The sequence below is a fragment of the Mya arenaria genome, chromosome 12 (assembly GCF_026914265.1).
Source record: "Mya arenaria isolate MELC-2E11 chromosome 12, ASM2691426v1".
NCBI lineage: Eukaryota > Metazoa > Mollusca > Bivalvia > Myida > Myidae > Mya > Mya arenaria.
The window spans coordinates 16,521,791-16,549,081 of NC_069133.1; the positions used below are offsets into that span (position 1 = coordinate 16,521,791).

At 36.8% G+C, this 27,291-nt stretch overlaps 1 protein-coding gene across 5 annotated transcripts in view; it reads right to left on the minus strand.

Moving 5' to 3' along the window:
• LOC128211133 (huntingtin-like) overlaps positions 1-27,291 on the minus strand; it is a 65,410-nt gene that overhangs the window by 13,977 nt on the left and 24,142 nt on the right. For all 5 annotated transcript variants that reach the window (XM_052915562.1, XM_052915559.1, XM_052915561.1 and 2 more), the window contains exons 28-48: positions 23,273-23,389; positions 22,355-22,477; positions 21,649-21,866; positions 21,275-21,405; positions 20,752-20,977; positions 19,373-19,490; positions 18,272-18,375; positions 17,711-17,872; positions 17,313-17,403; positions 16,249-16,449; positions 15,547-15,666; positions 10,306-10,722; positions 9,502-9,679; positions 8,565-8,642; positions 7,514-7,657; positions 5,088-5,264; positions 4,336-4,427; positions 3,502-3,656; positions 2,052-2,120; positions 968-1,061; positions 295-612 (exon numbers count right to left, since the gene is read on the minus strand). In XM_052915562.1, the coding sequence (XP_052771522.1) occupies positions 295-612; positions 968-1,061; positions 2,052-2,120; positions 3,502-3,656; positions 4,336-4,427; positions 5,088-5,264; positions 7,514-7,657; positions 8,565-8,642; positions 9,502-9,679; positions 10,306-10,722; positions 15,547-15,666; positions 16,249-16,449; positions 17,313-17,403; positions 17,711-17,872; positions 18,272-18,375; positions 19,373-19,490; positions 20,752-20,977; positions 21,275-21,405; positions 21,649-21,866; positions 22,355-22,477; positions 23,273-23,389 (3,333 nt within the window). The remainder of the gene's footprint in view (positions 1-294; positions 613-967; positions 1,062-2,051; positions 2,121-3,501; positions 3,657-4,335; positions 4,428-5,087; positions 5,265-7,513; positions 7,658-8,564; positions 8,643-9,501; positions 9,680-10,305; positions 10,723-15,546; positions 15,667-16,248; positions 16,450-17,312; positions 17,404-17,710; positions 17,873-18,271; positions 18,376-19,372; positions 19,491-20,751; positions 20,978-21,274; positions 21,406-21,648; positions 21,867-22,354; positions 22,478-23,272; positions 23,390-27,291) is intronic.

Genomic DNA, 27,291 nt, shown 5'->3' on the forward strand with positions numbered 1-27,291 from the left:
TTGAGTAACTAACAATAGAACAGTGAAACGAAGGCTAATGCTTGTTCCTGTTTGCTTCTTTTAGGTGAAAAAGGATAACCCTATTATAAATTGAGTTATGGGCCTTGCCATACTTGCTATTCATGTAAACCTAGTTTCGTTTGAATATCTATAATGGTTTTCGAATTATGACCAAGGTTCAAGTTTTTGCACCATGATGCCAACACTGCCACTGCAGACAAAAATAACCCTAAGGCTATAACAAAACCTCATCTGTTTTACTTGTAAAAACACACTAGAAATAATTCTACTTACAGACTTGATAACTTCATTGAGCAACATAAGGGATGGTTTATTATTGCCATTTGGGAGAAGCCATTGTCTGTACAGTTCTAGCAGAAACTGCAGGCAGGAGTGTACATCCAGTCCTGCCACGTATAATGCCGTATCCCTGGTGATGGTGTCTTCTGAGAGGCTTGTTGCTAGGTTGGTTACCGAGGAAGTGCCAGGTGCCCCGAAGGATGCTAGTGGCAGGTCCTGGTGACTGGAGCTCTCCATAGAGTCGGTGGTCTCGGAGTCGGACAGATTTGAATCCAGAACTCCAACCACTGACCATATGGATTCAATTGACACCTGAAATAAAAGGAATTCAAATATTACACACATCCATAATTAGTCACAAACAAGAGCATCATTAGCGGATACCAACACTGGTCTGTTTTATTGTGTTGTTGTTGTTTTTTACTTTGAAAAGCCCTTAACTCAGCACTCTGATTGGACAATTGTGAAATCAATTGACCAATGGTAAACAATATAACAAATATCTAAACATTAGTTCTTATAAAAAAACTACAGACAAGCTAATAAAAATTAAATTAATTGGCCTTTTTCTGAAGCTTATCAAATGGACTTTGTTAGTAGCACAACAATCATAGCTTGGGAGAAACTTATATTGATTTTCTCTGTCAATTTTTCATGGTGATTGTACCTGTCCCAGACTGTAGTCATCCACAGCTACATCTCTCTCCAGGTTGGCGTCAAACATGTACTTAACCCCACCGCGGCAGAACCCTTTCCCCGGCCTGCAAAGTACACAATATATCATAATGCTTAATTCATTTTTGCTTGACCTGGACGAAACAATTAATGGGGTACAAATTAGGTTTACACATTTGAATGTGTTATTATGTTTAACTTATTTGATTTTAATGATCAAAACCAAAATAAAGCATGATTTGTGTACATGAGGGTTTTTTTAAGCTTAATACATGGGGGTTTTCAATTAATAGCTACTTAGCCACAAATTTCCCAGTTTAAAAAAAAATCGGAATAATTCTTATCTGTAAAAATAAATTTCACATAGCATTTAGTGTTAAATATGGCAAAAAATCTAAAACAATGCAGCAACTGTACAACCATTAAATGTTTTTATCACAGAGCAAGGTTACAATAAGCAATAACTTTTCTGTCATTTCTAAATTTTTTAAGGCAGTTAACTCAAAAACAACACATGTGACATTACAATATTATGACAGCAATATATAACAGGCCTTCCAGCAGCCACTAACAAAAAAGTACCGTAGGAAAAAAGTAGGAGGTTTTCTGACAGAAAAGAAGGAAATAGTAAGAATATTTTTTTACAAAAAAGTAGGAATATTTTTGGTTAAAAATGTAATTATTAATAGCTATTAACTTACCTAGAGGAGATGTTTTTAATGCAAAATCATACCATTCTAAATGCCACATTGAATATTTTAGTGAATGATGCTTGGTCGGTTTCTGTTGCTGAACTGTGTGGGTGAAAAGATGATGCACGTCAAAGTGGAACATGTTGCCACACCTTTCAACAACAGAAACCAGCCAGTTTGACATCTTTTGTTCATTTTCTGCAAATAAAACTAGCACAAAGATCACACTTTAATATTTTTGCGGACTTTATTTTCAAAAAAGTAGGAATAGTGGGAGTTTTTTTAGAAAAAAGTAGGAAAAAGTAGGTAGCTGTTAAAAAAGTAGGAAAAAGTAGGAAAAGTAGAAAAAGGTAAGAACGCTGGAAGGCCTGTATATTACCGTACCTGCCGTGTGTGAGTTTGTTGAGTTCCTGTTCCACATGCCCTCGTATCACAGTCAGCTTCTTACCACACCTACAAAACACATGTAGCCAGAGTGTAAAGGGATGAAATGCTTATTTCGATGGTAAAATATCATCAGCTGTTCAAAGAAGAGCTCTATAATTGATATTTTATTAAATACATGTGACTGAAAAAGCTCAATTTTGCCGAAAACGCTTTTGAAAATAGACTCCCCCTTGGATTGGATTAACAATATTATGTTCAAATGGATATCTGCCAGTTACTGTATATAAATAAGTAAGATAACTCAATCAAAATTGTTGAAAACATAAAATCTCAGGATGAGTCTCTTTAAAGAATCATCATTGAGCAAATACTGATCTGAATTTAATAGTGCATTTTATGTCACTTAAAGCTTCTACCTGTAATTACCAGTTAGTGTAACAACATTGTCAAAATCCAGGCAGAAATTGTATATTATTGTTACGGATGGCAATGAGTAGTAAAATCAGTACCCTAGTACTTGGATAATTTTTCGATCAAGTACTCAAATAAACAAACAAGCTAATATTGGTTTCACAAGATAGATTGAAAACAATGTTTTTTTGGCATTTTTTTTCCTCTGGAGTACTTGAATAGTGAGTACTCCTTACTCCCTTATAATGATGCTTACAGGTTTAAGTATGCCACAAATTTCAGTCTAATTCAGAAGATTAAAAGAGGTACTTATATTTGAAAAGTATGCCATCTCCTTCTAACCAGACAAATGAGGCTTTTGAAATTTACAGGGCATTGTGAAATGACTCCAAATATTCATCAAAAGATATCGAAGCTCCTAAAATCTTTTGCAGAACAGAACAGAAATTATCAGGGCTTTTTCTGCCCAATTTGGGAAAAAGACCCTAGACATTTTGGGAAATTTTGCATCGTTAAAATGCCAAAATTGGGAAATTTTACAGTTAGAGGAAAAAGCTGTCTAGCCTCCTGCGAACTAGGAAATGATTTAATATTAGTTTATTTCCCTTTAAAAGACCCAAAATGGCTGACATATCAATCCTTGGGTGTAAATATCTATTGCAATAAATCGATCATGACAGAAAATATTTCTTACAGATAACTGAATGTGATGAAAATCAATGATTTCCGAGTTCAATTAACAAAAAAACTTTACATCACATAATTTGTTAGGATGTTGAAAAATGAACCAGTACATGTAAAAAGACTTTCTAAAAAAAAAAAATAAAAAAAATAAATATATTTTTTATTTTTTATGGGATTTTTTTCTGAAGATTGGGAAAAATATCTTATATTTTGCTTTGGGAATGGGTCCGATAGTCGGACCCGTGGGTACTATAGAAAAAGCCCTGATTATGTTTACCAGAAAGTAATAGACCCACGTGTCAAATATCATTCAAATTATGACTGTCGAAACATTTACTGATGCACCACTGACCTTGTATGAAGAAATGCGAGGGGTTTATCTCGGGGCTGGACGTCAAATGTCCCCTGGGTGGGATTTCCCGGGGTGGGGACTATCATGGTCTGTACCAGCATGCCCGTGATGGCCCGTACTGCCAGCACCATACAATGGGTCCTCTCTACCTCCTCCTGAATAGACAAGGTCAGCTTTACTTCCACAGAGAACTTTGAGTTGTAGATCCCCGGCAGTTAGCGACATCAAACCATAAAAATACCTCAAATGAGCAAATCATTAGCACACTCTCTCCGCTGTACATAAATGTATATTACAGGTAACAAATCATTCATCCCTGTATTTGCCCTGCAGTTAGACATGTGCTCAGACACGTCTTGGGTGAGATGCCTAAGCAGTGCTTTGTAGCGCAACACAGCTCATATTTTACATATGAAAGACTTTTTCTAAGGTATCATTGCACATAAGTTTGTTACAAAGCTCTCGCCGGCAATCAGCTTAAGCAACTCACCCCCATGCCATTATTAATAAAACATTTTAAGTCATGTTCTAACTTACATCATTTTCTAAAAAGAATCTCACATTATCACATGATATAATCACTTTAAGAATCTGAATTACTTTATATTCTTATATTTGATACAAAATACATATTTTTATGTAAAAAACTTTTCCATTAATCTATGACAACAAATATTTTAGGAAATTGACTTATGTTAAGAAACGACATAAGATGTTTTATGAATACCGCGCCTGTGTTGTTAACTCCCAGAAAGTACATGTACATTAAATATTGACAAGTGCATAAAAATAAAGCTAGATCAAACATCGTTCCTTGCAATGTACACCCCGTACCTCAGGTGAAATCTCGTGTTCAGATGCATCCGGGTTAAGAACTCCCAAAAGGCTCATCCAGGTCTCCTCAAACTGCTGCCGGGATATCCAGCCTGTAAATATGATATTTTATAACCCTGACTTAAGGAATGTTTGTCATGATACATCAATTTCGATTACAGCCTAATATGACTACAACGGCAGATACCATAATCATTGTAAAACACAGATTATTGAAGATCAAACAAATACATGCATATCGATTATTATTATTGCTAACAAAGTTATCAGCTATTGATGAACAAAAGAAAAATCCCTATAATTGAGCTGCATCACTCGATTTTTGGACTTCAGACTTCTTCAAACAAAATTCTTTCTGTAAAAGAATAGTCATTGGCACATCATTTTCCTGATGTTTTTTGTCAATTACTCATTTTCGATAGCAATTACAGCTTTAATTCCAAATTTATTTCAACGGTATTCATAGAAATTGGCCAGCCTGCCTGTAATCTTCCATAAGGATTTTGTGTAAAATAGGAACAGTAATTACAAGCAGTTTGGAGTATTGATTTGATAATTTTGCTTGTAATTTCAAATACTTACTTTTGTTATAATCAAACATAGCATTTTAGAGTTATCATTATGAAATATTTAGAATTGCTTCCTGAATGTCATTTAACTGAAACATCCAATAAAACCAAATCTATGTCTATGGCCAGAAATCTTTTGATGTGGCTAATATATTCCATTATTAAAATCTCAACAAACGCTACCTATTATGCTGTTTCTGAGGACAAACTCTTTCAGCACTTCTTTATCAAGCATGAGGTCCAGGGGCAGGGGAGGTAACTTTGTCTTTGGTTCCCCACTCGGTGTTGGTATCCAGCCCATTTTCCACACGATGGGTGGGGTGCGGGCAAAACTGTTCAACACCGGCAGTCTCGACAAACCTGGGGTAAAAAAATAATAATTGAGAGCAAGAAATTTCTTCATCCACTATAACACTAATTTTTTCACAATTTGATAAATGCAGATTAGGGATTAACTGAATAAAAAAAGCAATGAATTTCTTAAAAAATGAACAAAATCTTGACAAGACTGACCCTTCCAAAGCATAATGTATGAATAAAAAAGTGAAAACATGCATATTTGCCATTTTATTTTTTTTTCAAAATAAACTTTTTCCCAAATTGCAAGGCACAGGCGGTGAAAATAATTCCAAAAATATCACTGACTAAGAATAACAAATATTCAAGAGACCAAAAGCAAATATGATTAGAGATTGCTGTTTTGAACAAGAGCTGTCACAGTATGTGACGAATGCCCCCGAATGTGACATTGACCTATAAACAAGAACAGTACATGAAAAGTTAAAGATGCAAACAAATACATATGGTAAGTTATTTTAAATTGCCTCTGAACATAAAAAATACCACCCATACTTGACAACCTACATTCTTATGTCCTTATATTCAGCATTCCATTGTGAATAAACACTAAGTGTATCTTTCACCTTAGAGGTAAGGACATGGGTCTTGTACCCGACAAGTCGTCTTGGTATGTCGAACACATGTGGCAAGTTATTTTAAAATCTGTCCATACAAGAAAAAGTTACAGCCCGGATATAACAATCAATACTCTGTATCCTTATTTGCAGCACTACATTGTGAATAAACACCTAAGTGTGACCTTGACCTTAGAGGTAGGGACACGATTCTTGCACACGACACGTCGCTTTGGTATGTCGAACACATGTGGCATGTTATTCTAAATTCTGTCCATACAAGGTAAAGTTCCAGCCCGGACATGACAACCTTTACTCTATGTCCTTATATGCAGCATTCCATTGTGAATAAACACTAAGTGTGACCTTGACCTAAGAGGTAGGGACACGGGTCTTGCACCAAACACGTCGTCTTGGTATGTCAAACACATGTGGCAAGTTATTTTATAATCTGTCCATACAAGGGAAAGTTACAGCCCGGACACGACAACCTATACCCTATGTCGTTATATGCAGCATTCCATTGTGAATAAACACTAAGTGTGACCTTGACCTAAGAAATAGGGACACGGGTCTTGCACACGACACGTCGTCTTGGTATGCCGAACACATGTGGCAAGTTATTTTAAAATCTGTTCATACAAGGGAAAGTTCCAGCCCAGACACGACAACCTTTACTCTATGTCCTTATATGCAGCATTCCATTGTGAATAAACACTAAGTGTGACCTTGACCTAAGAGGTAGGGACACGGGTCTTGCACCCAACACGTCGTCTTGGTATGTCAAACACATGTGGCAAGTTATTTTATAATCTGTCCATACAAGGGAAAGTTACAGCCCGGACACGACAACCTATACTCTATGTGGTTATATGCAGCATTCCGTTGTGAATAAACACTAAGTGTGACCTTGACCTTAGAGGTAGGGACACGGTTCTTGCACGCGACACGTCGTCTTGGTATGTTGAACACATGTGGCAAGTTATTTTAAAATCTGTCCATACAAGGGAAAGTTACAGCCCGGACACGACAACCTATACTCTATGTCCTTATATGCAGCATTCCATTGTGAATAAAACCTAAGTGTGACCTTGACCTAGGAGGTAGGGACACAGATCTTGAAAGCGACATGTTGTCTTGATATGCCGAACACATGTGGCAAGTTATTTTAAAATCTGTCCATACAAGGGAAAGTTACAGCCCGGACACGAGTTATCGAGCCAGACACACGGAAGGACGGACGGATCGACGGACGGTGCGATTTTAATATGCCCACCTTCGGGAGCATAAAAAGCACTTATCTCCCCCATTGTACAGTATGAGACTGGAGACAAACAAACAGGGGTGATCTATTGGTCATGAACAACCTGCATACAATGTATGAAGTTTCTGGGTCTTAGCATTCTCAAATGATTGAGCGGCAATTATGTGTGACATACAGACTGACTGACGTACAGGGCAAAAACAATATGATTCTCCCCATTTATTTGGGGAGACATAAATATATCAAATTAAAAGCAATATATATATATTAAATTATGCTTACATTAAAAAAAAAAAAAAAAAAAATCCAATATGATATTCAAAGTCTAAATCTTTCTGCAAGGTACTTGACAAGACATGTTTTTGTTTTTTTTAAATGCTTGCTTTCATTTAATCTATCATATACAAGTACTTAATACATTCAACTCTTACCAATAATAAGCTGGGTGACTAGGTGTGAAAGTGTCCGTGGCAGGCCGATCACACTGGGGGTGACCTGCGGCCCCCGCACCTCCAGGGCGTATTGCACGAGTTCAGTTATTTCATCACAGGCACGCGTCAATGAGTCAAGATGGTCTACAAGGACATTTTAGAGGAACATTTAGAGCAGTATATACACACTGATTTAGGTTTATAAGCAGTTTATAAGCTTAATGCTTGGAAATCGCGATTTGGTAGCAGAAATGGGTCGCCACAAATGACGAAAAAGAAACTCGAAATATAAACTTTTCAGCTAATTAACTTCAGCAATGTCTTGTAAAGCATAAGGTGTAGCACCTGTTAACCGGTAAAAAACCCATTTAATTCACACTGAACATTACAAGACTGTTACCCAAACATCCTATATCAACAATATTTTCATAGTAGTGTAATGGTTGTTGTATGGTTGCACCTTTCATCCTCGGTACCCAGGGTATCATAACATATTTGATACCCTTGGAAAAATGGCTATCAAAACTTCATAATGCATAAATATTCTTAAGCATTTTTGACCAATGCTAATCAATACCAAAAAGGAATGAATTACCATTGTGAAGAGCTAAATGCAAATTTAGCAAAATGTTTTTTAATTTCTGCCTTAAACAATTTAAAAGCTGCGATCTCATTCATTTCTTCAGAACCGAAATTTCATCCATTACTTCATCCATTTCAATACGCTGGATCTCTCACCTCTATTATTACTCATGTACAAGATATTTACAGCCAGTTTGCCCAGGGTATCATATATTGTAATGAATAAGCTGGTGTACCGAGGATGGTAGAAATAGATCTTTTGTTAAGGCATTTGTTTGGCCTTGATCCTTGCACCTTCAAACAAGATCTTGGTTTAATTTCTACCTAATTGGCTTGTCCCTGCAATTTCCATTGTTTTATTGTAGATTATTAAATGGAAAATCAATAAGTATTTCATAGGTTTGTATACCTGAATTTTGTGTTTACATTTTAATTAATTTCAAGGTAAAGTGTTCAAAACATAACTAACCATCCTTTCTTGATGACTTGGCGGGGGTTTCCTCTCGTCTGATATGTATACACATGTGTTTCCCTGGCAACACACATACTGAAAACAGTAACATTTTTAATCAAAGAATAATTTTTATATTTAAATGAAATGTGACAATACTAAAAGTTCTACCAATATTTTGTGAAAATTTATATCCAACAAACACACAGCAAAGCAAATCTCAACACCCCTCTGATGTTTTTCAGTCAAAAAAGAGCATAATTCAATGCTTATAACAGCCAGAGGACCTTGCTGTATATGTGTGTATTGGCAGCATGTATAACGAGTTTGATCAGGCCTTTTTCTGCACATCTCATGGGTGAGAATATCTGACACATTCCCAATGCCAAATATGTACATTTTTTCCTAATTTGAAGAAAAAAATCCAAAATAGGATGAAATCACTGTTACGAAAACTCTGGCTTCTCAACTTACACCTTGCCCCTTAGTCGGGGTTTTAGTGCAGGAACAATTCATAATACTTTTGGAACAATTGTTACTTTACCATTATAATTGTAATGTTCAGCACTTTTTGGGTGACATTCATGGTTAAATACACTTATATCACAGAGAAATGTTGCCCATAATGATGATTTTGTTGATGATTTTTATTCAACTCAATTTTTGAAGGTACTTTATCCCAAAATGACAAAAAAGGCTTGAAATTACTTCCAAAATCAGTTAATTTTACAATGCGAAATTCCGAATTTGTCTAGAATCTTTTTCCCAAAATGGACTGAAAAAGCCCTGCATTTGAATATCTTGAAAGGTCTTTGAGTTATGGTAAGGTTGAAGTCTTTGTATGACAATGACAATAGCGATGCTAAGGCTATGACAATACGACGACTTCTGATTTCTAAAAACAGACAACTACTATTAAAACAAAAAACATTGGATATTGATATGGCTTACTTACAGGATGACACAACTAGGTGTACAGCACTTGTAATTGAGCACACAAGGGTCACATGATCTTTCTGACCAATCAAAATGCAGAGTTCACTATTCTGCAGGACTGCACTCACACACTGTAGACTGGTTGCCAAATGTTCTCCGGTGGGCATGCTGTGGTTGCTTAGCAACCAGCCTATACACTGGAATAAAATAAATAAAAATCACATGGTAACAAATTCAAAATTGATTTATGATTGTGGCTATCATTGCCTAAAGAACTACCCTTTGGTAATAAAAAAACTGTCATTTTTTTTATTATTCAAATTTGATGCAGGACTTATTCAACAAACAATACAGTAAAAGTATTTTAAACAAAATTATTTTGAATTCAGCATAGGAAAACATAAATGGGCTGCAAAATAATCCTCAATCCAGTTGAAGCTTATTATAATCAATCATCCATACTTTGATTTAAAATGAAATATATTACTTGAAGCAAAACTAGAGCCCCATTTTTCATTCGTTGTCTTTTATGAAAAAGGGGCATTACTGAACAATTATTGAATTTAAAATTATTGGCCTTGCTATACATGTATGGTTTTTCTCTGGCAATTAAGGTACATAGTTTTCTTTCAATATATTGAACAAAAATTGAGTTATGGATTAGGTTGAAGGTTTTGCATATTAAACAATGATGCTGGCAACAAAGACACCAGGCCCTAATTTCTCGAAACTTAAGTCTCTTATTACAGGATTAAGATAAGCTCACTATTTTTGTTTTTCAATAATTTGCATTATCATTAAAAAAGATAACAAATTCACCTACCTCTAAACAGAAGGTAGAAAATCTGCAAATATCCCTCTGAGATTCTGACGGCACCTTTGGTTTCCATGGTAACACAGACAGTGATACAAGATATTGCAACAATGACGAAGTCAGACTAAACACTACTTCCACAGAGCTGGGTTCGGAAAAGAAATCTTCTATTTTTTCTACATATTTTGAAGTCCTTTGTTCACGAAGGTCCGAGAAGTTCAATATCTCGTGCGGAACTGGTAATAAATTGATCAAATTACTAATATGCCTCATCAGTGTCAGCTGAGAAGCTTGAAACAGTGGATCAAGTGTCCACTCGACTTGCTGGTTCCCTGTAGCTGGGGCCTCTGATTCCCGGCTGTACTGATGAAGTGAGCGTTTGGTTCCCAGCTGAATACACTCCTCCAATATGGTAAGATTAAACTCCTGAAATCGAAATTTCAATCATTATATTAAACTAAAAACATCAATTGGTTGAAATTAATACAATATCCATTTGTTGAAATTCATACAAACAGACTTCCAACGCTTCTTAAAGCTGCACTCTCACAGATTTCCCGTTTTTCCAACTTTTTTATTATTTGTCTTGGAATTATCTTGAAATACAGTACACTCAACGAGTTAGACCCACTTTCCGTTTCCATCCGCCGATTTTTGCGATCGCGGCCAACACAACTAGAGCTGTCACAGGAGTGACGAATACCCCCAAATGCCGCCTGGACACAGGAATGGCAAACCATTCCTTTGAAAAGAGGCCATAACTCCAAGGTTACTGCACACTGCATCTTCTTTTATTTGTTTTATTTAAATCTGTTGAGTAATTTAGAAGTTACACTGCTGACAAGAAAAACTAGCCTTTCATGAGTTATCGTCCGGAAACCGTTTTTCTATTTTTAGTAACAGTGACCTTGACCTTGGGCCCACCAGCCCCAATATCGAACTTGACCTGTATCTTCTGATGGTACACCTGTGTACCAAAAATTATTCAAATCTGTCTAGCCTTTCATGAGTTATCGTCCGGAAACCGTTTTTCTATTTTTAGTAACAGTGACCTTTACCTTGGCCCCACCAGCCCCAATATCGAACTTGACCTGTATCTTCTGATGTTACACCTGTGTACCAAAAATTGTTCAAATCTGTCAAGCCTTTCATGATTTATCGTCCGGAAACCGTTTTTCTATTTTTAGTAACAGTGACCTTGACTTTGGCCCCACCAGCCCCAATATTGAACTTGAACTGTATCTTCTGATGTAACACCTGTGTACCAAAAATTGTTCAAATCTGTCAAGCCTTTCATGATTTATCGTCCAGAAACCGTTTTTCTATTTTTAGTAACAGTGACCTTGACCTTGGCCCCACCAGCCCCAATATCGAACTTGACCTGTATCTTCTGATGTTATACCTGTGTACCAAACTGTATCTTCTGATGTTACACCTGTGTACCAAAAATTGTTCAAATCTGTCAAGCCTTTCATGAGTTATCGTCCGGAAACCGTTTTTCTATTTTTAGTAACAGTGACCTTGACCATGGCCCCATCAGCCCCAATATCGAACTTGACCTGTATCTTCTGATGTTACACCTGTGTACCAAAAATTGTTCAAATCTGTCTAGCCTTTCATGAGTTATCGTCCGGAAACCGTTTTTTTATTTTTAGTAACAGTGACCTTGACCTTGGCCCCACCAGCCCCAATATCGAACTTGACCTGTATCTTCTGATGTTATACCTGTGTACCAAAAATTGTTCAAATCTGTCTAGCCTTTCATGAGTTATCTTCCGGAAACCGTTTTTCTATTTTTAGTAACAGTGACCTTGACCTTGGCCCCACCAGCCCCAATATCGAACTTGACCTGTATCTTCTGATGTTACACCTGTGTACCAAAATTGTTCAAATCTGTCAAGCCTCTCATGAGTTATCGTCCGGAAACCGTTTTTCTATTTTTAGTAACAGTGACCTTGACCTTGGGCCCACCAGCCCCAATATCGAACTTGACCTGTATCTTTTGATGTTACAGCTGTGCACCAAAATTTTTTCAAATCTGTCTAGCCTTTCATGAGTTATCGTCCCGAAACCATGACAACCGACAGACCGACCGACAGACCCACAAGCTCACTCCTATATACCCCTTCAAACTTCGTTTGTGGGGGTATAATGATTTAATCGACTGTCCGCGTTCCTCGGAGTTTGAATTTAAGGCCCTCGGAGGGTGATCAGTCGACCGAAGAATAACGAACTTGCGTTCCTCGTTTTTCCTGCGTTTTCCAACAGATAACGACGGCTCCAGTAAATTGTTATTATTCTTTTTCCTCTGCCAATTTTGCATGAAATTAGCTTACCACAAGAATGCAGTCGTATTTCACTAGTTGCACATGCATCTTATAAACGTGTTTTTGCTAATAACTGATAAACACATTTCTTCCGAGAAATTCTAGGTTACACATTTTCGGAAAATCAGGAGGTCAAACAAAGTTAACAGCGCATGGTTTTGAGACCTTCTTGCCCCGTTTTCTGTGGAAAATTCCATTAAAAGTCATAGCTATTTTTAACCACCAATAATAAATAGTATATTCTACATTGTATTGATCACGCGCTTGACGTCAGAGGTCATGGTTCAGAATCGTGTAAATAGTCGGCTGCTTTATGATGCAATTACTTAATAGTGAATATACTTTAATGATTCAATGTTTATAATTCAAGACAATATTCAATTGGCATTTACAGACATAAATACAAATTAAACGTTGGTACATGTAAGAATCTTTTACGCTTAACAATGTGCATAAGCATAAAAAGAAATAACTTCTAAACAAGAAAGATTTCTTGCTTATCTGATTAGACTCGGGAGTTCCGCCGCGGGATCATAAAATCGGACGATTCTCAATGCTATCGTTCATATTATACTCAGCGGTAAGCCAGCCACTCGGAGGAACTCGGGGGGGATTTTAGCGAGGGAAACAGTTTTACCCGCGGAGGAAACCCGTGATCATCGACTTTATCCCTCGAAGTGAGCGAGGAAAGTGGGTCTAACTCGTTGAGTGTACTATATCTGCAAACCAGTGATGAAAGACTGTTGACAAAAGATCAGATTGGAGATTTTCATACTCCATTCCAAATTTAATATTTTATGGCTTAAACCGTTACTAACGGTTTAAGAAAAATGCATAAAACATCAATTTTTGAACTAAAATATAAAACTCTGCGATCTTCTTTTATGTCAGCAGTCTTATATAATTGGTTTCCATGGATTTTCGCAAAACCTGGCTCGTTCCAAGACAAAACAAGAGCTGTTACAGTATGTGACGAATGCCCCCGAATGTGACATTGACCTACGAACAAGGTCAGTACATGAAAAGTTGATCTTGCCTTTATGTGTCAAATACATATGGCAAGTTATTTTAAATTTACTCTGAACATAAAATAAAAACAGAATTCCCTTGTGAATAAACACTTAGTGTATCTTTCACCTTAGAGCTAGGGACATGGGTCTTGCACAGGACACGTCGTCTTCGTATGTGGAACACATGTAGCAAGTTATTTTAAAATCTGTCCTTACAAGGGAAAGTTACAGCCCGGACACGACAACCTATACTCTATGTCCTTGTATGCAGCACTCCATTGTGAATAAACACTAAGTGTGACCTTGACCTTTGAGGTAGGGACACGGGTCTTGCACGCGACACGTCGTCTTGGTATGTGGAACACATGTGGCAAGTTATTTTAAAATCTGTCCATACAAGGGAAAGTTACAGCCCGGACACGACAACCTTTACTCTATGTCCTTATATGCAGCATTCCATTGTGAATAAACACTATGTGTGACCTTGACCTTTGAGGTAGAGACACGGGTCTTGCACACAACACGTCGTCTTGGTATGTGGAACACATGTGGCAAGTTATTTTAAAATCTGTCCATACAAGAGAAAGTTACAGCCCAGACACGACAACCTATACTCTATGTCCTTATACGCAACACTCCATTGTGAATAAACACTAAGTGTGACCTTGACCTTTGAGGTAGGGACACAGTATTGCACGCAACATGTCGTCTTGGTATGTGGAACACATTTGGCAAGTTGTTTTAAAATCTGTCCATACAAGGGAAAGTTACAGCCCGGATATGACAAACTATACTCTATGTCCTTATATGCAGCACTCCATTGTGAATAAACACTTAGTGTGACCTTGACCTTTGAGGTAGGGACACAGGTCTTGCAAGCGACACGTCGTCTTGGTATGTGGAACACATGTGGCACGTTATTTTAAAATCTGTCCATACAAGAGAAAGTTACAGCCCGGACACGACAACCTATACTCTATGTCCTTATATGCAGCACTCCATTGTGAATAAACACTAAGTGTATCTTTCACCTTAGAGCTAGGGACACGGGTCTTGCCCGCGACACGTCGTCTTGGTATGTGGAACACATGTAGCAAGTTATTTTAAAATCTGTCCATACGAGGGAAAGTTACAGCCCGGACACGACAACCTATACTCTATATCCTTATATGCAGCACTCCATTGTGAATAAACACTAAGTGTGACCTTGACCTTTGAGGTAGGGTCACGGGTCTTGCACGCGACACATCGTCTTGGTATGTGGTACACATGTGGCACGTTATTTTAAAATCTGTCCATACAAGAGAAAGTTACAGCCCGGACACGACAACCTATACTCTATGTCCTTATATGCAGCACTCCATTGTGAATAAACACTAAGTGTGACCTTGACCTTTGAGGTAGAGACACGGGTCTTGCACGCCACACGTCGTCTTGGTATGTGGAACACATGTGGCAAGTTATTTTAAAATCTGTCCATACAAGGTAAAGTTACAGACCCGGACGGACGGACGGACGGTGCGATTTTAATATGCCCACCTTCAGGGGCATAAAAATAAAAAAGCTGTCAAAACGGTAAATCTGTGAGAGTGCAGCTTTAACAGTTTGATAAAGTATTGAATAAGTCAAACATACAGTCGAAACCTATTGGCTTGATATCCCAGGGACCTGCCAAAATACTTAAAGCCTTGCAAATATAGCCAAGTGGGAATGCTTACAAAAAGTAAAAATAAATTGGTCGTTTACATCCAGTTTCAGCCAACGAGAAAATTGAGCCAAGCGATATTGAGCCAAGCGGTTTCAACTGTATGATTTTTTGCAATATTTTCATGCACGTTTATCAAAAATATTGTTTGAAGAATATGTATTGCATTTTTAAAGTCTCCAAATGCATATTCAATGCAAAAACATACCTTAGTCATGAGCACAGCCAGCATGTCAGCATAGCCAAGATTCTGCAGGAGCTTGGCACACTGGGAGGCGTTCACGGTGGACCGGAAACATTGGCATTGAACCAGCCGCATATAGCTCTCCTGAATACATTATACCAATGTGTTGAACATTTGAAATGTATTCATTTCAATTTGTTCACGGGATGATATTAAGTTTGTCTGAATCAATGGATGATTAATTAATTTCTAAACTAGACATAATCCATTTAATACAGAAATTTAAAAAAATTAAGCATTTACAATGAAACATTGATTTTGGTCTGGATTCAAAGGGCACAACAATTTATTTGCAAGAACATAATAGTATCCCAATTTTTTTTCTCATATTATTATTTTTTACTCAACTCTATTTAATTCACTAGTGACTAGTTAGGCCAAAAAAATAACGGTTTGGTTAGGGTAACATCCTTTTCAAAAACAGTTAGGTAGGCTTAGGCATTATGTAAAAAAGTTCTTGTCATCATTGGAGAATGGTGTTAAAGAGATCTTCTGTATTAAGATTTAAAAAAAACAATTTTTTTCTTTACCAACTATAAAAACTGTAGGGTCGGTTCTTATATTGTAAGTAGGGTCAGGAAACCTTTAAACAAATGTATTTTTTTAGGCTTTACAAGGCTTTACTTGGCATATCTTGAACTAAAAGCATAAACAAATGACACTTACCTTACTCATTATCAGATCTGCACTGAAGGCCTGCAGTTCCGAGTTACTGGGCCCCATGGGTGACGATGTGTTGTCGGCAATGGAGTCCCTAAATTTGCCCAACAGGGAGAGGAGACGGGTGTGCTTCCTTGTGAGCCCATGGGTCTGCATGAAGGTCAACAGCTTGTCAAGGTCATCCAGGGGAAGCTGCTGAACACGCTCCTGATAATTAAATATAGATAGTGAATTTGTTATAAACAACAAATATATCATAAACGTGAGGTATTGAGTGAGTCTATGAGTCTGCATGATGGTAAAAAACTTGTCAAGGTCATGGAAGGGCAGCTGCTTGACCGCTCCCGATAATTAAATTAATTTAATATAGATAGTGAAGTCTGCATGATGGTCAATATCATGCGAAGGTCATCTACGGGTAGCTAGAATTGAAGTAGTTCATTAAGAGTGCCTCCTTGTTAACCTACAGCTTTGCCTGAAGGTCTAAATATTGTCAAGGTCATCCAAAGGCAGCTGCTGGACCCGCTCCTGATAATTAAATATAGAGAGTGTAATTTGTAATAAACAACAAATATACTATAAAATTTAGGATTGAGGGGGTCCAGGGGTCTGCATAAAGGTCAACAGCATTCAAAGGTCATCTAAAGGCAGCTAGAATTGAAGTAGTTCATTAAGAATGCCTCCTTGTGAACCTTCAGCTTTGCCTAAAAATCTTAAATGTCAAGGTCATCTGGGAGACAGCTGCTGCCATTTTTAACAAACACCAATATGTGAGAAACCTGACAGAAAATGGCGAAAGCTGTCTCAAAGATGAACTTACAATCTTTAGATCACTGCTAATATTATGTGCAATAATATTACTAGACATACCATGATGTGAAACCTAATTATGCTGCCAATGAAGTTTTTCAAACTCAGAAAAGAACAGGATGACACAACAACAATGCCATAGCAACGCCCACATCTCTACCATTTTTCTTGTTTAATCATTGCACTGACAAGCTAAAATATGATGAGCAGGCATTACATTAAAATCTTCATACTGTACATGAAACTGTTGATCAACTGACCTGGGGTGATTCGGCCAGCAGCATCTCTACCCGGCGACAGGCAATACTGTCACACGCCCTCGACACTGACAGATGGTGGGTGTTCAGGAACCTAAAGAACACAGATAATTGTATACACTTTTTAAAAACGATATTTATTTTAAAATAATTTATTTTACTACAATTGTGAAACAAGTTTGTTACACCACTATATTAATAATTCTTCTTTGCACAATCGTATGCGAGAATCTGGTCGTGTGTGTATCAAAATTGAAGAAAGTCATTATCACTGATTATGAACTGTATAACTTGGTGCATTGAAAGTCTTTTGATTGTAATCATTTTGAGGAGAGGCCAAATGTAAGAAGAATCCAACTAAATAATCATCAACTAAATAATCATGTCATTTCTTAAATCACCTGTCAATAAGCAGAGTAAGGAGAGCCCCACTCTGTGAGAAGTGCACAGCATCCAAGCACTTCAGGGTTTTCATGACTAGGGCGGGATTTTTCACATCCTCCCAGCGAGTGTGTATTGCCTGAATAAACAGGCTGCTGGCTGCGGAGTTCCGGTGTATTGCACTGGAAAGGAATACAGGTTAATCGATTAATACATTTTTTAAGTATTAATGAATTGAATATATACAGTCCAAACTTGCTATATCAAACTCTGTTATCTCGATATTTCAGTTATGTCGATTTTTTTCAAATAATTTGGGTTCAGTTTGACATGCTTTGTATTTTGGTTATATCGATTCTTCGTTATCTCAATGTTTTCCTGAGGTCCCAAGGACTTCAACATAATGAGTTTTGACTGTATGAAAAATTAAGACAATAAAACATTTATTTGATTTATAAATCATTATGCATAATTAATTAGTAGGTATAAAAGACATGCAGTTATATCTCAAGAAGTTTGAAGCTTCACTTTTGTCACAGGGTCCTGCATGATAATGAGGCCCTGATTCCCTGTGTACCCACCTGATAAAGTCCTGTACAGGTTCCTCCAGGGAGAGATCTATCAGGTCTCGTACATGGTTGATAAGCACCCATGTCAGGTGCTCAGAGTCATTCAGGTTTTCACACTGAAATGAAGCACAAAATATAGGTCCACTCACTTTTAAAGCTGCACTCTCACAGATTTACAGTTTTGACAACTTTTTTATTTTTTGTCTTGGATAGAGCAAATTTTTGCGTAAATATCTGCAAACCAATGACATAACATTGCTGACAAAAGATCGGATCGCAGATTTTCATTCCGTAGGAAAATTAATGTTTTATGGCTTTAACCGTTACTAACGGTTTAAGAAAAATGCTTAAAACATCAGTTTTTGAACTTGAATATAAAAATCTGCGATCTAATATTTTGTCAGCATTCTTAAATAACTGGTTTCCATGCATTTTCGCAAAAATCGGCTCGTTCCAAGACAAAAAATAAAAAAGTTGTCAAACCTGTAAATCTGTGAGAGTGCAGCTAAGGATGATTACACATTTACTATATGTTAACGAATAGTAATAAGTGCAATGAGCTAAAAATAATTCAATGCTATTTTTTCTTCACCCTACAGCCAAACTTAACAATATATACTAGTGGAACTAAGAAATTGCAAGATAAAAATTAAACTGGTTTCTAAATACTCCCAAAATACCATGTTTCAAAGTGTATTAAGATTCTGAAGACAATCAAATGCTTTCAGGAAGATACTCTTATAACGGTGTAAAATAATTGAGGTAAACAGCATGAACATTGAATTACTTTCTGAGTATCCATGTTCTTTACATGTAAAAATAGTATCTCCTTTAAATGTTAATGTCTGAAGACTAACAAGATTGTTGATTTTTATCGAATCTCAATCTAAGTCAGATTTATTTGTATTGCTCAATAACTTCATGCATAATGCTTGATCACCGCATACATAATGGTCGATCACCTTGTGATAATGGTCGATCACCTTGTGATAATGGTCGATCACCTCATGATAATGGTTGAGCACCTCATGATAATGCTTGATCATCTCGTGATAATGGTTGATCACCTTGTGATTTAAAGTAACAAACAGAAATACTTTTCTATAATCTTACAGCATAATCACAGAACAGAATTAATCCCCCTCGTCGCAGTATCTCGTCATTACAGCGATGTTGTACTTTGGTTGCCGCAGCAACATCTCTGTTTGTTGCAGCCTCTCTTTCAGCATCACTGTAAAGATGTAGACATTCAATGGGTAAGAAATTTCCAAACATTTTGAACACAGTGGGCAAATTGTTCATAATACTTTTAAAGCTGCACTCTCACAGATTTACTGTTTTTACAACTTTATTATTTTTTGTCTTAAAAAGAGCAAATTTTTGCATAAATATCTGCAAACCAGTGATAAAAGATTGCTGACAAAAGATCGGATCGCAGATTTTTATATTTCAGTTCGAAAGGGACTGTTACTTACGGTTTAAGAAAACTGCATAAAACATCAATTTTTTAACTTAAATATAAAAACCTGCGATCTATTTTTTGTCAGCAGTCTTATATAACTGGTTTCCATGCATTTTTGCAAAAAATGGCTCGTTTCAAGACAAAAAATAAAAAAAGTTGTCAAAACGTTCAATCTGTGAGAGTGCAGCTTTAAAGATAACAATGTTGTTAACTTCATAATTGTTAACTTGTCTTGACTTCTCTGGAAGTTTCAGGGATACATTTGTGATCTGTAGTATTTTTAACAAGAGTTTAGACATCTGTTTAAGCTATACTTGTTGTATTTCAATACATAATAAAACATTTTACATATAAACTAAATAAACATTGAAGGTGTTGATCATCAAAGTTCTGGTTCCCGTTTCATTAAAGATCTTAGTCTTGCACTGAAATTTTCTTAGTGTTATATTTTCTTGTGAACTTTAGCCAATATTAAAATAATCTCAAAATTAAATAAATCGGCCCCTTAACAATTGCTCATACTGATTGTTAAAAATATTTATTTGAATATTCTGCTCCCTTAAACATCAAGGCATTTTGCAGAAACACAAACAATAGGCCAATATAAAATAACTGCAAAATTTTCATCCATTTTTTTTAAATGAAGGCGGGGCATTTCATTCTTATTTTTCTAGATCACCCTTTCACAATTAAATATGCGTTCATGCTCTGCCTTATTGCAAGGGACCATATACATGCTTGACAAACCACGAACACCATCGCTACAATTCTCCTATTTTACATGGAAATGTTATACATCAACACTATAGGTATGAATAAACGCCATTCTCTGACAATACCGGACCGATACGCAAATACAGACACTAGTACAACAATCTATTTCAGTCAATAAGAGGGGGCAAGAAAAAAGTGGCCGGGAGTGGTTGAAAATCTAGTAATTAATTTAAAGTTGCCTAATGCTAAATGAACAAAACCTATTGGAAGGGTTTTTTATCCATAGAAGACACAAATGAAGTCTAGTTCGACTCACTTTGTAGCCATGACATATTTCTTGGGCGTCTTCACCACCTCGCTCCAAAATGCCTGGTCACTAAAGTTGAGGAGGATAAGCACATTGCACCACTGGAGGGTCAAGGTCGGCTGACTGTTGCCTAGCAACAAGAACTCGGAGTTGATATCCTGGATACCGTAGAAACATGGGGATGGCGGCTGTCGGATACACTGAATTGAGGCTGTAGCTACACGCCGGAATGACCCTGGACAAGTAATAATATCAATTTATCATAATAATCTTTTTCAAAGGGATAAAAATATATCTTAATTATTTTTTTACAGACATCTTTTCATAAACTTTATTTAAACTTGAAATGGCCACTCAATTCTTTTGGACTTTTCACAATAACTGTGGAAATGATCAAAACATCACTTTAACAAAATAAATACAAAACATTTTGACATTTTCTAACTCATGAAATGGAATGCCTTGTTTTATCGATTTGCATATTTGCACTGTACATGTCTTAATGTTAGTTATAATCTATATACACACTTACCTGACTGGAACATGTGAGTAATGTACATAAGTAGATGGGAGAGCTGCTGACACAGAAAGTCACATGACCTTGTCCCCACTTCTGATTGGTTGATCTTACTTACACAGCAGCCAATCATTTGCAAGAAGAACCTAAAAACACACAAGTTTAAACATAAAGTAAATAAAAGCAATTATGTTTGCATAAAGATAATACAAATTATTTTCTAAGAAATAGTTCTTAGCTTCAAGAGGTAATTTCTAAGGCAGTCCGATACACTTGCTTGTCATTGTTATTCAGGAGATTTATGATCGCAAGAAGAGAAATTTAGACCCAGTGCAAGATCTCACAATAGCTCTTTCTCTTTGGACAATATCAATCTATTTATATTAAACCTGGCCATAATTTCCTCTGTCTTCAGTCCCGACAGCAACTGCCTCTGCCCGGTCCCCGCCTGCCCCTCCCCCTGTCCATCAGACTGTCGAAGGACCTGCAGTTGGAGGTTGAGCTCGTGTATCCGTGACAACACGACCTCCTCCTTCGTCTGGGCCATGAGCACTCGCAATATGGCTAACACAAGGCACATCCACAGCTCTAGGCCGCGTACTGAACTCTGTAAATATATATTTAAATTATTATGTGTATTGAAAAACTAAAGCTATCAAAGGAAAGATCAATACCCAACACAAGCATCACATACAATCAGAGAACACCGGCCACATAGTACACTCTGACAACGATATACAAAATAGAGGAAACAAAAGAAACAAATTTGTACAAAAAAATGAAATGCCAAGACTGCTTTATATTGAGTATTGCAATTTAATAGTATCCAAACAGAACTCTTCTGGTTTTAAAACACTTGTGATATAATGAAACATAATTATATAATTTACTCCGACAACAAAACAGTTTAAAAATTACAGGACAATTTCATACAAACGTATCATAATTGCCTTAAATGAATTCAATGCAATTTAATAACACTTTTTAACATACTTGTAAGAGCAGTCTCTTTTGTGCTGTGATTTAAAATCCTTAAACCTGTATGATTACATGGGGCAGTTAATAAAGAGAATACAAATTGCAAGTTTGACTTACAATATTTGGCGGTTTCATGAGCAAAGTTTTAAGTAGAATATCCACGGGCCTGAACACAATTGGGGCCACAGACTCAAACAGCCTGTGAACAGCATCTAGGGCCACCTGGTCTGGCAACTCTATCTGAAAATCATAAATCGTAAAACATTCTACTAATACGTAACTAATACTTATTTCAACCAAACAACCCATGGGTGAGATGGGGACAACAATTCAACTATGCCATCTCACCCTCGTGTATTTAATAGTTATTCTTATAATTTCTTATTTTGTACAAATTAGATAGTGACCAAAAATATGCCCAACTGCACATTTACCTGTTGTTAATTCAGGGCTGTGATGAGTGTTTTTGATCTAAAGTAATCCTTTTTCTATATATAAAAAAGTATCAAATACAGTATTACATTCAGTCTTTTACATCTGTTATTTGGCAAAGGCAGAAAGTTTATCTGTGATCTGTTAGGACTGCTGGCACAGCCACATCGAACAATCCTTGTTTTTTTGTATATGTATACATATATTTAAAGATGCTCTCTTACTCCCAATTAAGATTTTCCACAATAAATACAATTGTTTTAATATACCAAAAAAGAATAAATATAGAAAACAATGGTTCTTAAGAAGGATACTGAGTTTAATTTGAAAGAAATGTGCAGAAAACACAGTATTTCTACCTTATGAAATGATAATAGATCACAGTTAATCTTTAAGCACTCACAAATTATTTAATATTTTTTGCTTTTTTAGCTATTAAATACACGGTTAAAACTTGTTATCAGTATTTAATCTTTTCCATAAATGCATTATTTAGTAAGTAGTTAAAAATTTATGCTTGTTAAACATGTGTATGTATTGATTTGTAATAAGAGTGTCACTTTAAGAATTGAATACAGTTTTGCATTCAGTTTTTTCTCTTACCTGTTGTTTGGCAAGAGCAGGGAGGAGAGTGTCAGTAACCTGTCTGGACATACGCTTCCAGCGATCCTCGTTCTCCCTGTGACACTGCTGCAGCACAATCACAAACATGTCGATAGCCTGCAAATGTACAAGGAAACCAAGGGTTATGTAAAAGCAACCAAGCAATGTGGTGTATAGGCATTATCATAACAGCATGCTTTAAGATTTATTGAACTTTTACATTAAAATTGAGAACAAGAGGGCCATGATGGCCCTAAATCGCTCACCCGAGTAAAAGAGTTTAACCTTTGTTATTACTATAGCTTGTTTCTCAAAGAATATTGAACAAGAGCTGTCAAAGTATGTGACAAATGCCCCCCAATGTGACATTGATCTATGAACAAGTACATAAAAAGTTGATCTTGCCTTTATGTGTCAAATACATATTGCAAGTTATATTAAATTGCCTCTGAGCATAGAAAAAAAACCCAATCATACTAAATGATAGCCAACACTCTTTATGTCCTCATATTCAGCATTCCATTGTGAATAAACACTTAGTGTATCTTTCACCTTAGAGATAGGGACATGGGTCTTGCACACGACACGTTGTCTTGGTATGTCGAAAACATATGGCAAGTCATTTTAAAATCTGTCCATATAAGAGTAAGTCACAGCACGGACACGACAGCCTATATTTTCCTTCAGGTTGCCATGGCAACCAGAGTTCTGCATGGAATTAATTTTTTTGAACAATTTTGAAAAAGCACCAACCAAGGATCATTCCTATGAAGTTTCATCAAAATTGTCCAAGCGGTTTAGGAGAAGAAGATGATTGTAACCAATTGTTGACACTTTTCCTTTAGGTTGCCATGTCAACCAGAGTTCTACATGGAATTAATTTCTTTGAACAATTTTGAAAAAGCACCAACCAAGGATAATTCCTATGAAGTTTCATCAAAATTGTCAAAGCGGTTTAGAAGAAGATGATTATAACCAATTGTTGACATTTTCCTTTAGGTTGCCATGGCAACCGGGCCAAACAAAATTATGTGAACAAATTTAAGAGAGGTCCATGCAAGGACACTTCAAACCAAATTTGCTGAAGATCTATCAAGGGGTTCATGCGAAGAAAATGTTCAGTTTTTTTTACTTATTATAGCTCTGGTGGCCCTTAAAAGGGGCCAAACAAAATTATTTGAAAAGACCTAACAGAGGCCCACGCTAGGATGCTTCAGACTTGAAGATCCATCAAGCAGTTAATAAGATCAAGTTGTTTAAAGGTTTTTCTATTTTTTGCTCTGGTGACCCCTAAAAGGGGCCAAACAAAACCATTTGAACAAAGTTGAGAGAGGAACATGTAAGGATGCTACATATCAAGTATGGAGTCATTCTGACCTTTACTTTCAGAGGAAAAGATGTTTAAGTGACAAGACAATGTAAAAACAAATGACCCCTGAACAAGGCCAATTTGACCCCGGGACAATAATTTGAATACCTTTGGTGTAGGTCCACTAGGTAACACTATATACCAAATATGAAAGCTCTAGGTCTTATATTTTGGAGAAGAGGATTTTTAAAGTTTTATTATATAAGACTATATAAAAATATTGAAAACCTAAGCCTATGAACACGGGGCGTGGCCAATTTTGACCCCAGGGCTAAAGTTTGCCCAATCTTAATAGTGGTCTGATAAACAATGCTTCATACCAAATATCTAAGGCCTTCGCCTTTTGGTTTCGGAGAAGAAGATTTTATAAGTTTTCATCATATACATATATAAGGAAACCCATGACCGCCCGGGTGGGGCCATTTTTTGACCCCAGGGCCAAAGATTGAACAATATTGGTACAAGTCAACTAGATGATATATCATGCCAAATATCTAAGCTCTTGTCACTACTTGATTTTACGTGTGTATCTATATATGTATATTTGTTATTAATTGTTGTATGTGGCCCATATTGAAAATTGGTATGTGTACTAAATATGTTATCCAGTTTAAATTAAGACGTTACTTGTCTTTGTGAGTTCGGAGAAGATTTTTTAAGTTTTCACTATAACACATATAGAGAAAACCCATCAGCCCCGGGGTGTGGCCAATTTTGACCCCAGGGCCATAATTTGAACAAACTTTGTAGAGGTCCACTAGACGATGAATCATGCCAAATATCTAAGCTCTAAGCCACGTAAGTTCAGAGGAGATGATTTTTGAAGTTTTAACTATAAACATATAGAGAAAACCCATGACCCCCGAAGGGGGTGGGGCCAATTTTGACCCCAAGGCCATAATTTGAACAATCTTTGTAGAGGTCCACTAGACGATGAATCATGCCAAATATCTAAGCTCTAGTCCAAGTAAGTTCAGAGGAGAAGATTTTTGAAGTTTTAACTATAAACATATAGAGAAAACCCATGACCCCCGAAGGGGGTGGGGCCAATTTTGACCCCAAGGCCATAATTTGAACAATCTTTGTAGAGGTCCACTAGACGATGAATCATGCCAAATATCTAAGCTCTAGTCCAAGTAAGTTCAGAGGAGAAGATTTTTGAAGTTTTAACTATAAACATATAGAGAATACCCTAACCCCCCTGGGCGGGGCCAATTTTGACCCCAAGGCCATAATTTGAACAATCTTTGTAGAGGTCCACTAGACGATGAATCAAGCCAAATATCTAAGCTCTAAGCAACGTAAGTTCAGAGGAGATTTTTGATTTTTTTTAATATAAACATATAGAGAAAACCCATAACCACCCAGGGGCGGGGCCAATTTTGACCACAGGGCCATAATTTGAACACTCTTTGTAGAGGTCCACTAGACGATGAATCATGCCAAATATCTAAGCTCTAGTCCAAGTAAGTTAAGAGGAGAAGATTTTTGAAGTTTTAACTATAAACATATCAAGTATACCCATGACCCCCCGGGGCGGGGCCAATTTTGACCCCAAGGCCATAATTTGAACAATCTTTGTAGAAGTCCACTTGACGATGAATCATGCCAAATATCTAAGCTCTAGTCCAAGTAAGTTCAAAGGAGAAGATTTTTGAAGTTTTCACTACAAACATATAGAGAATACCCTAACCCCCCGGGGCGGAGCCAATTTTGACCCCAGGGCCATAATTTGAACAATCTTTGTAAAGGTCCACTAGACGATGAATCATGCCAAATATCTAAGCTCTAGTCCAAGTAAGTTCAGAGGAGAAGATTTTTTAAGGTTTTCACTATAAACATATAGAGCATACCAATGACCCCCCGGGGGGGGGCCAATTTTGACCCCAAGGCCATAATTTGAACAAACTTTGTAGAGGTCCACTAGACGATGAATCATGACAAATATCTAAGCTCTAGACCAAGTAAGTTCAGAGGAGAAGATTTTTTAAGTTTTCACTATAAACATATAGAGAAAACCCATGACCCCCAGGGGCGGGGCCAATTTTGACCCAAGGGCCATAATTTGAACAATCTTGGTAGAGGACCATTTGGTGATCCTACCTACCATATATCAACGGCCTAAGCCTTGTGGTTTGGGAGAAGAAGATTTTTAAAGTTTTTCCTTTCCATTGCCATGGCAACCAGAGTTCTGCATGGAATTCAATTCTTTGAACAATTTTCAAAGGGGACCACCCAAGGAACATTCCTGTGAAGTTTGGATGAAATTGGCTAAGCGGTTTATGAGGAGATTTCGTTTAAAGTAAAAGTTTACGGACGGACGCCGGACGGACGCCGGACAAATTGTGATCACAAAAGCTCACCTTGTCACTATGTGACAGGTGAGCTAAAAAGTGGATCAAATTAGTAAGAGGTGTTATGATAATGTTTTATATGGTTTGCCCACGGCTATAGGCCGCATAATGGTTTGACCCCACCGCTTGCCCCGTGCAGAATCAGAATTTAGAAGCATAAAAGAGGAATACCCTTGTTTTTGGTTGCGGTGTAAAGCCAATTTAGCCCCTAAAAAATTAGGTTTCTTCTTTCCGTCAAAAGGTTAAGATTTAAAGGTCAGGCAAATTTTTGTTTGCAGCTGCGTAATGATTTCCCT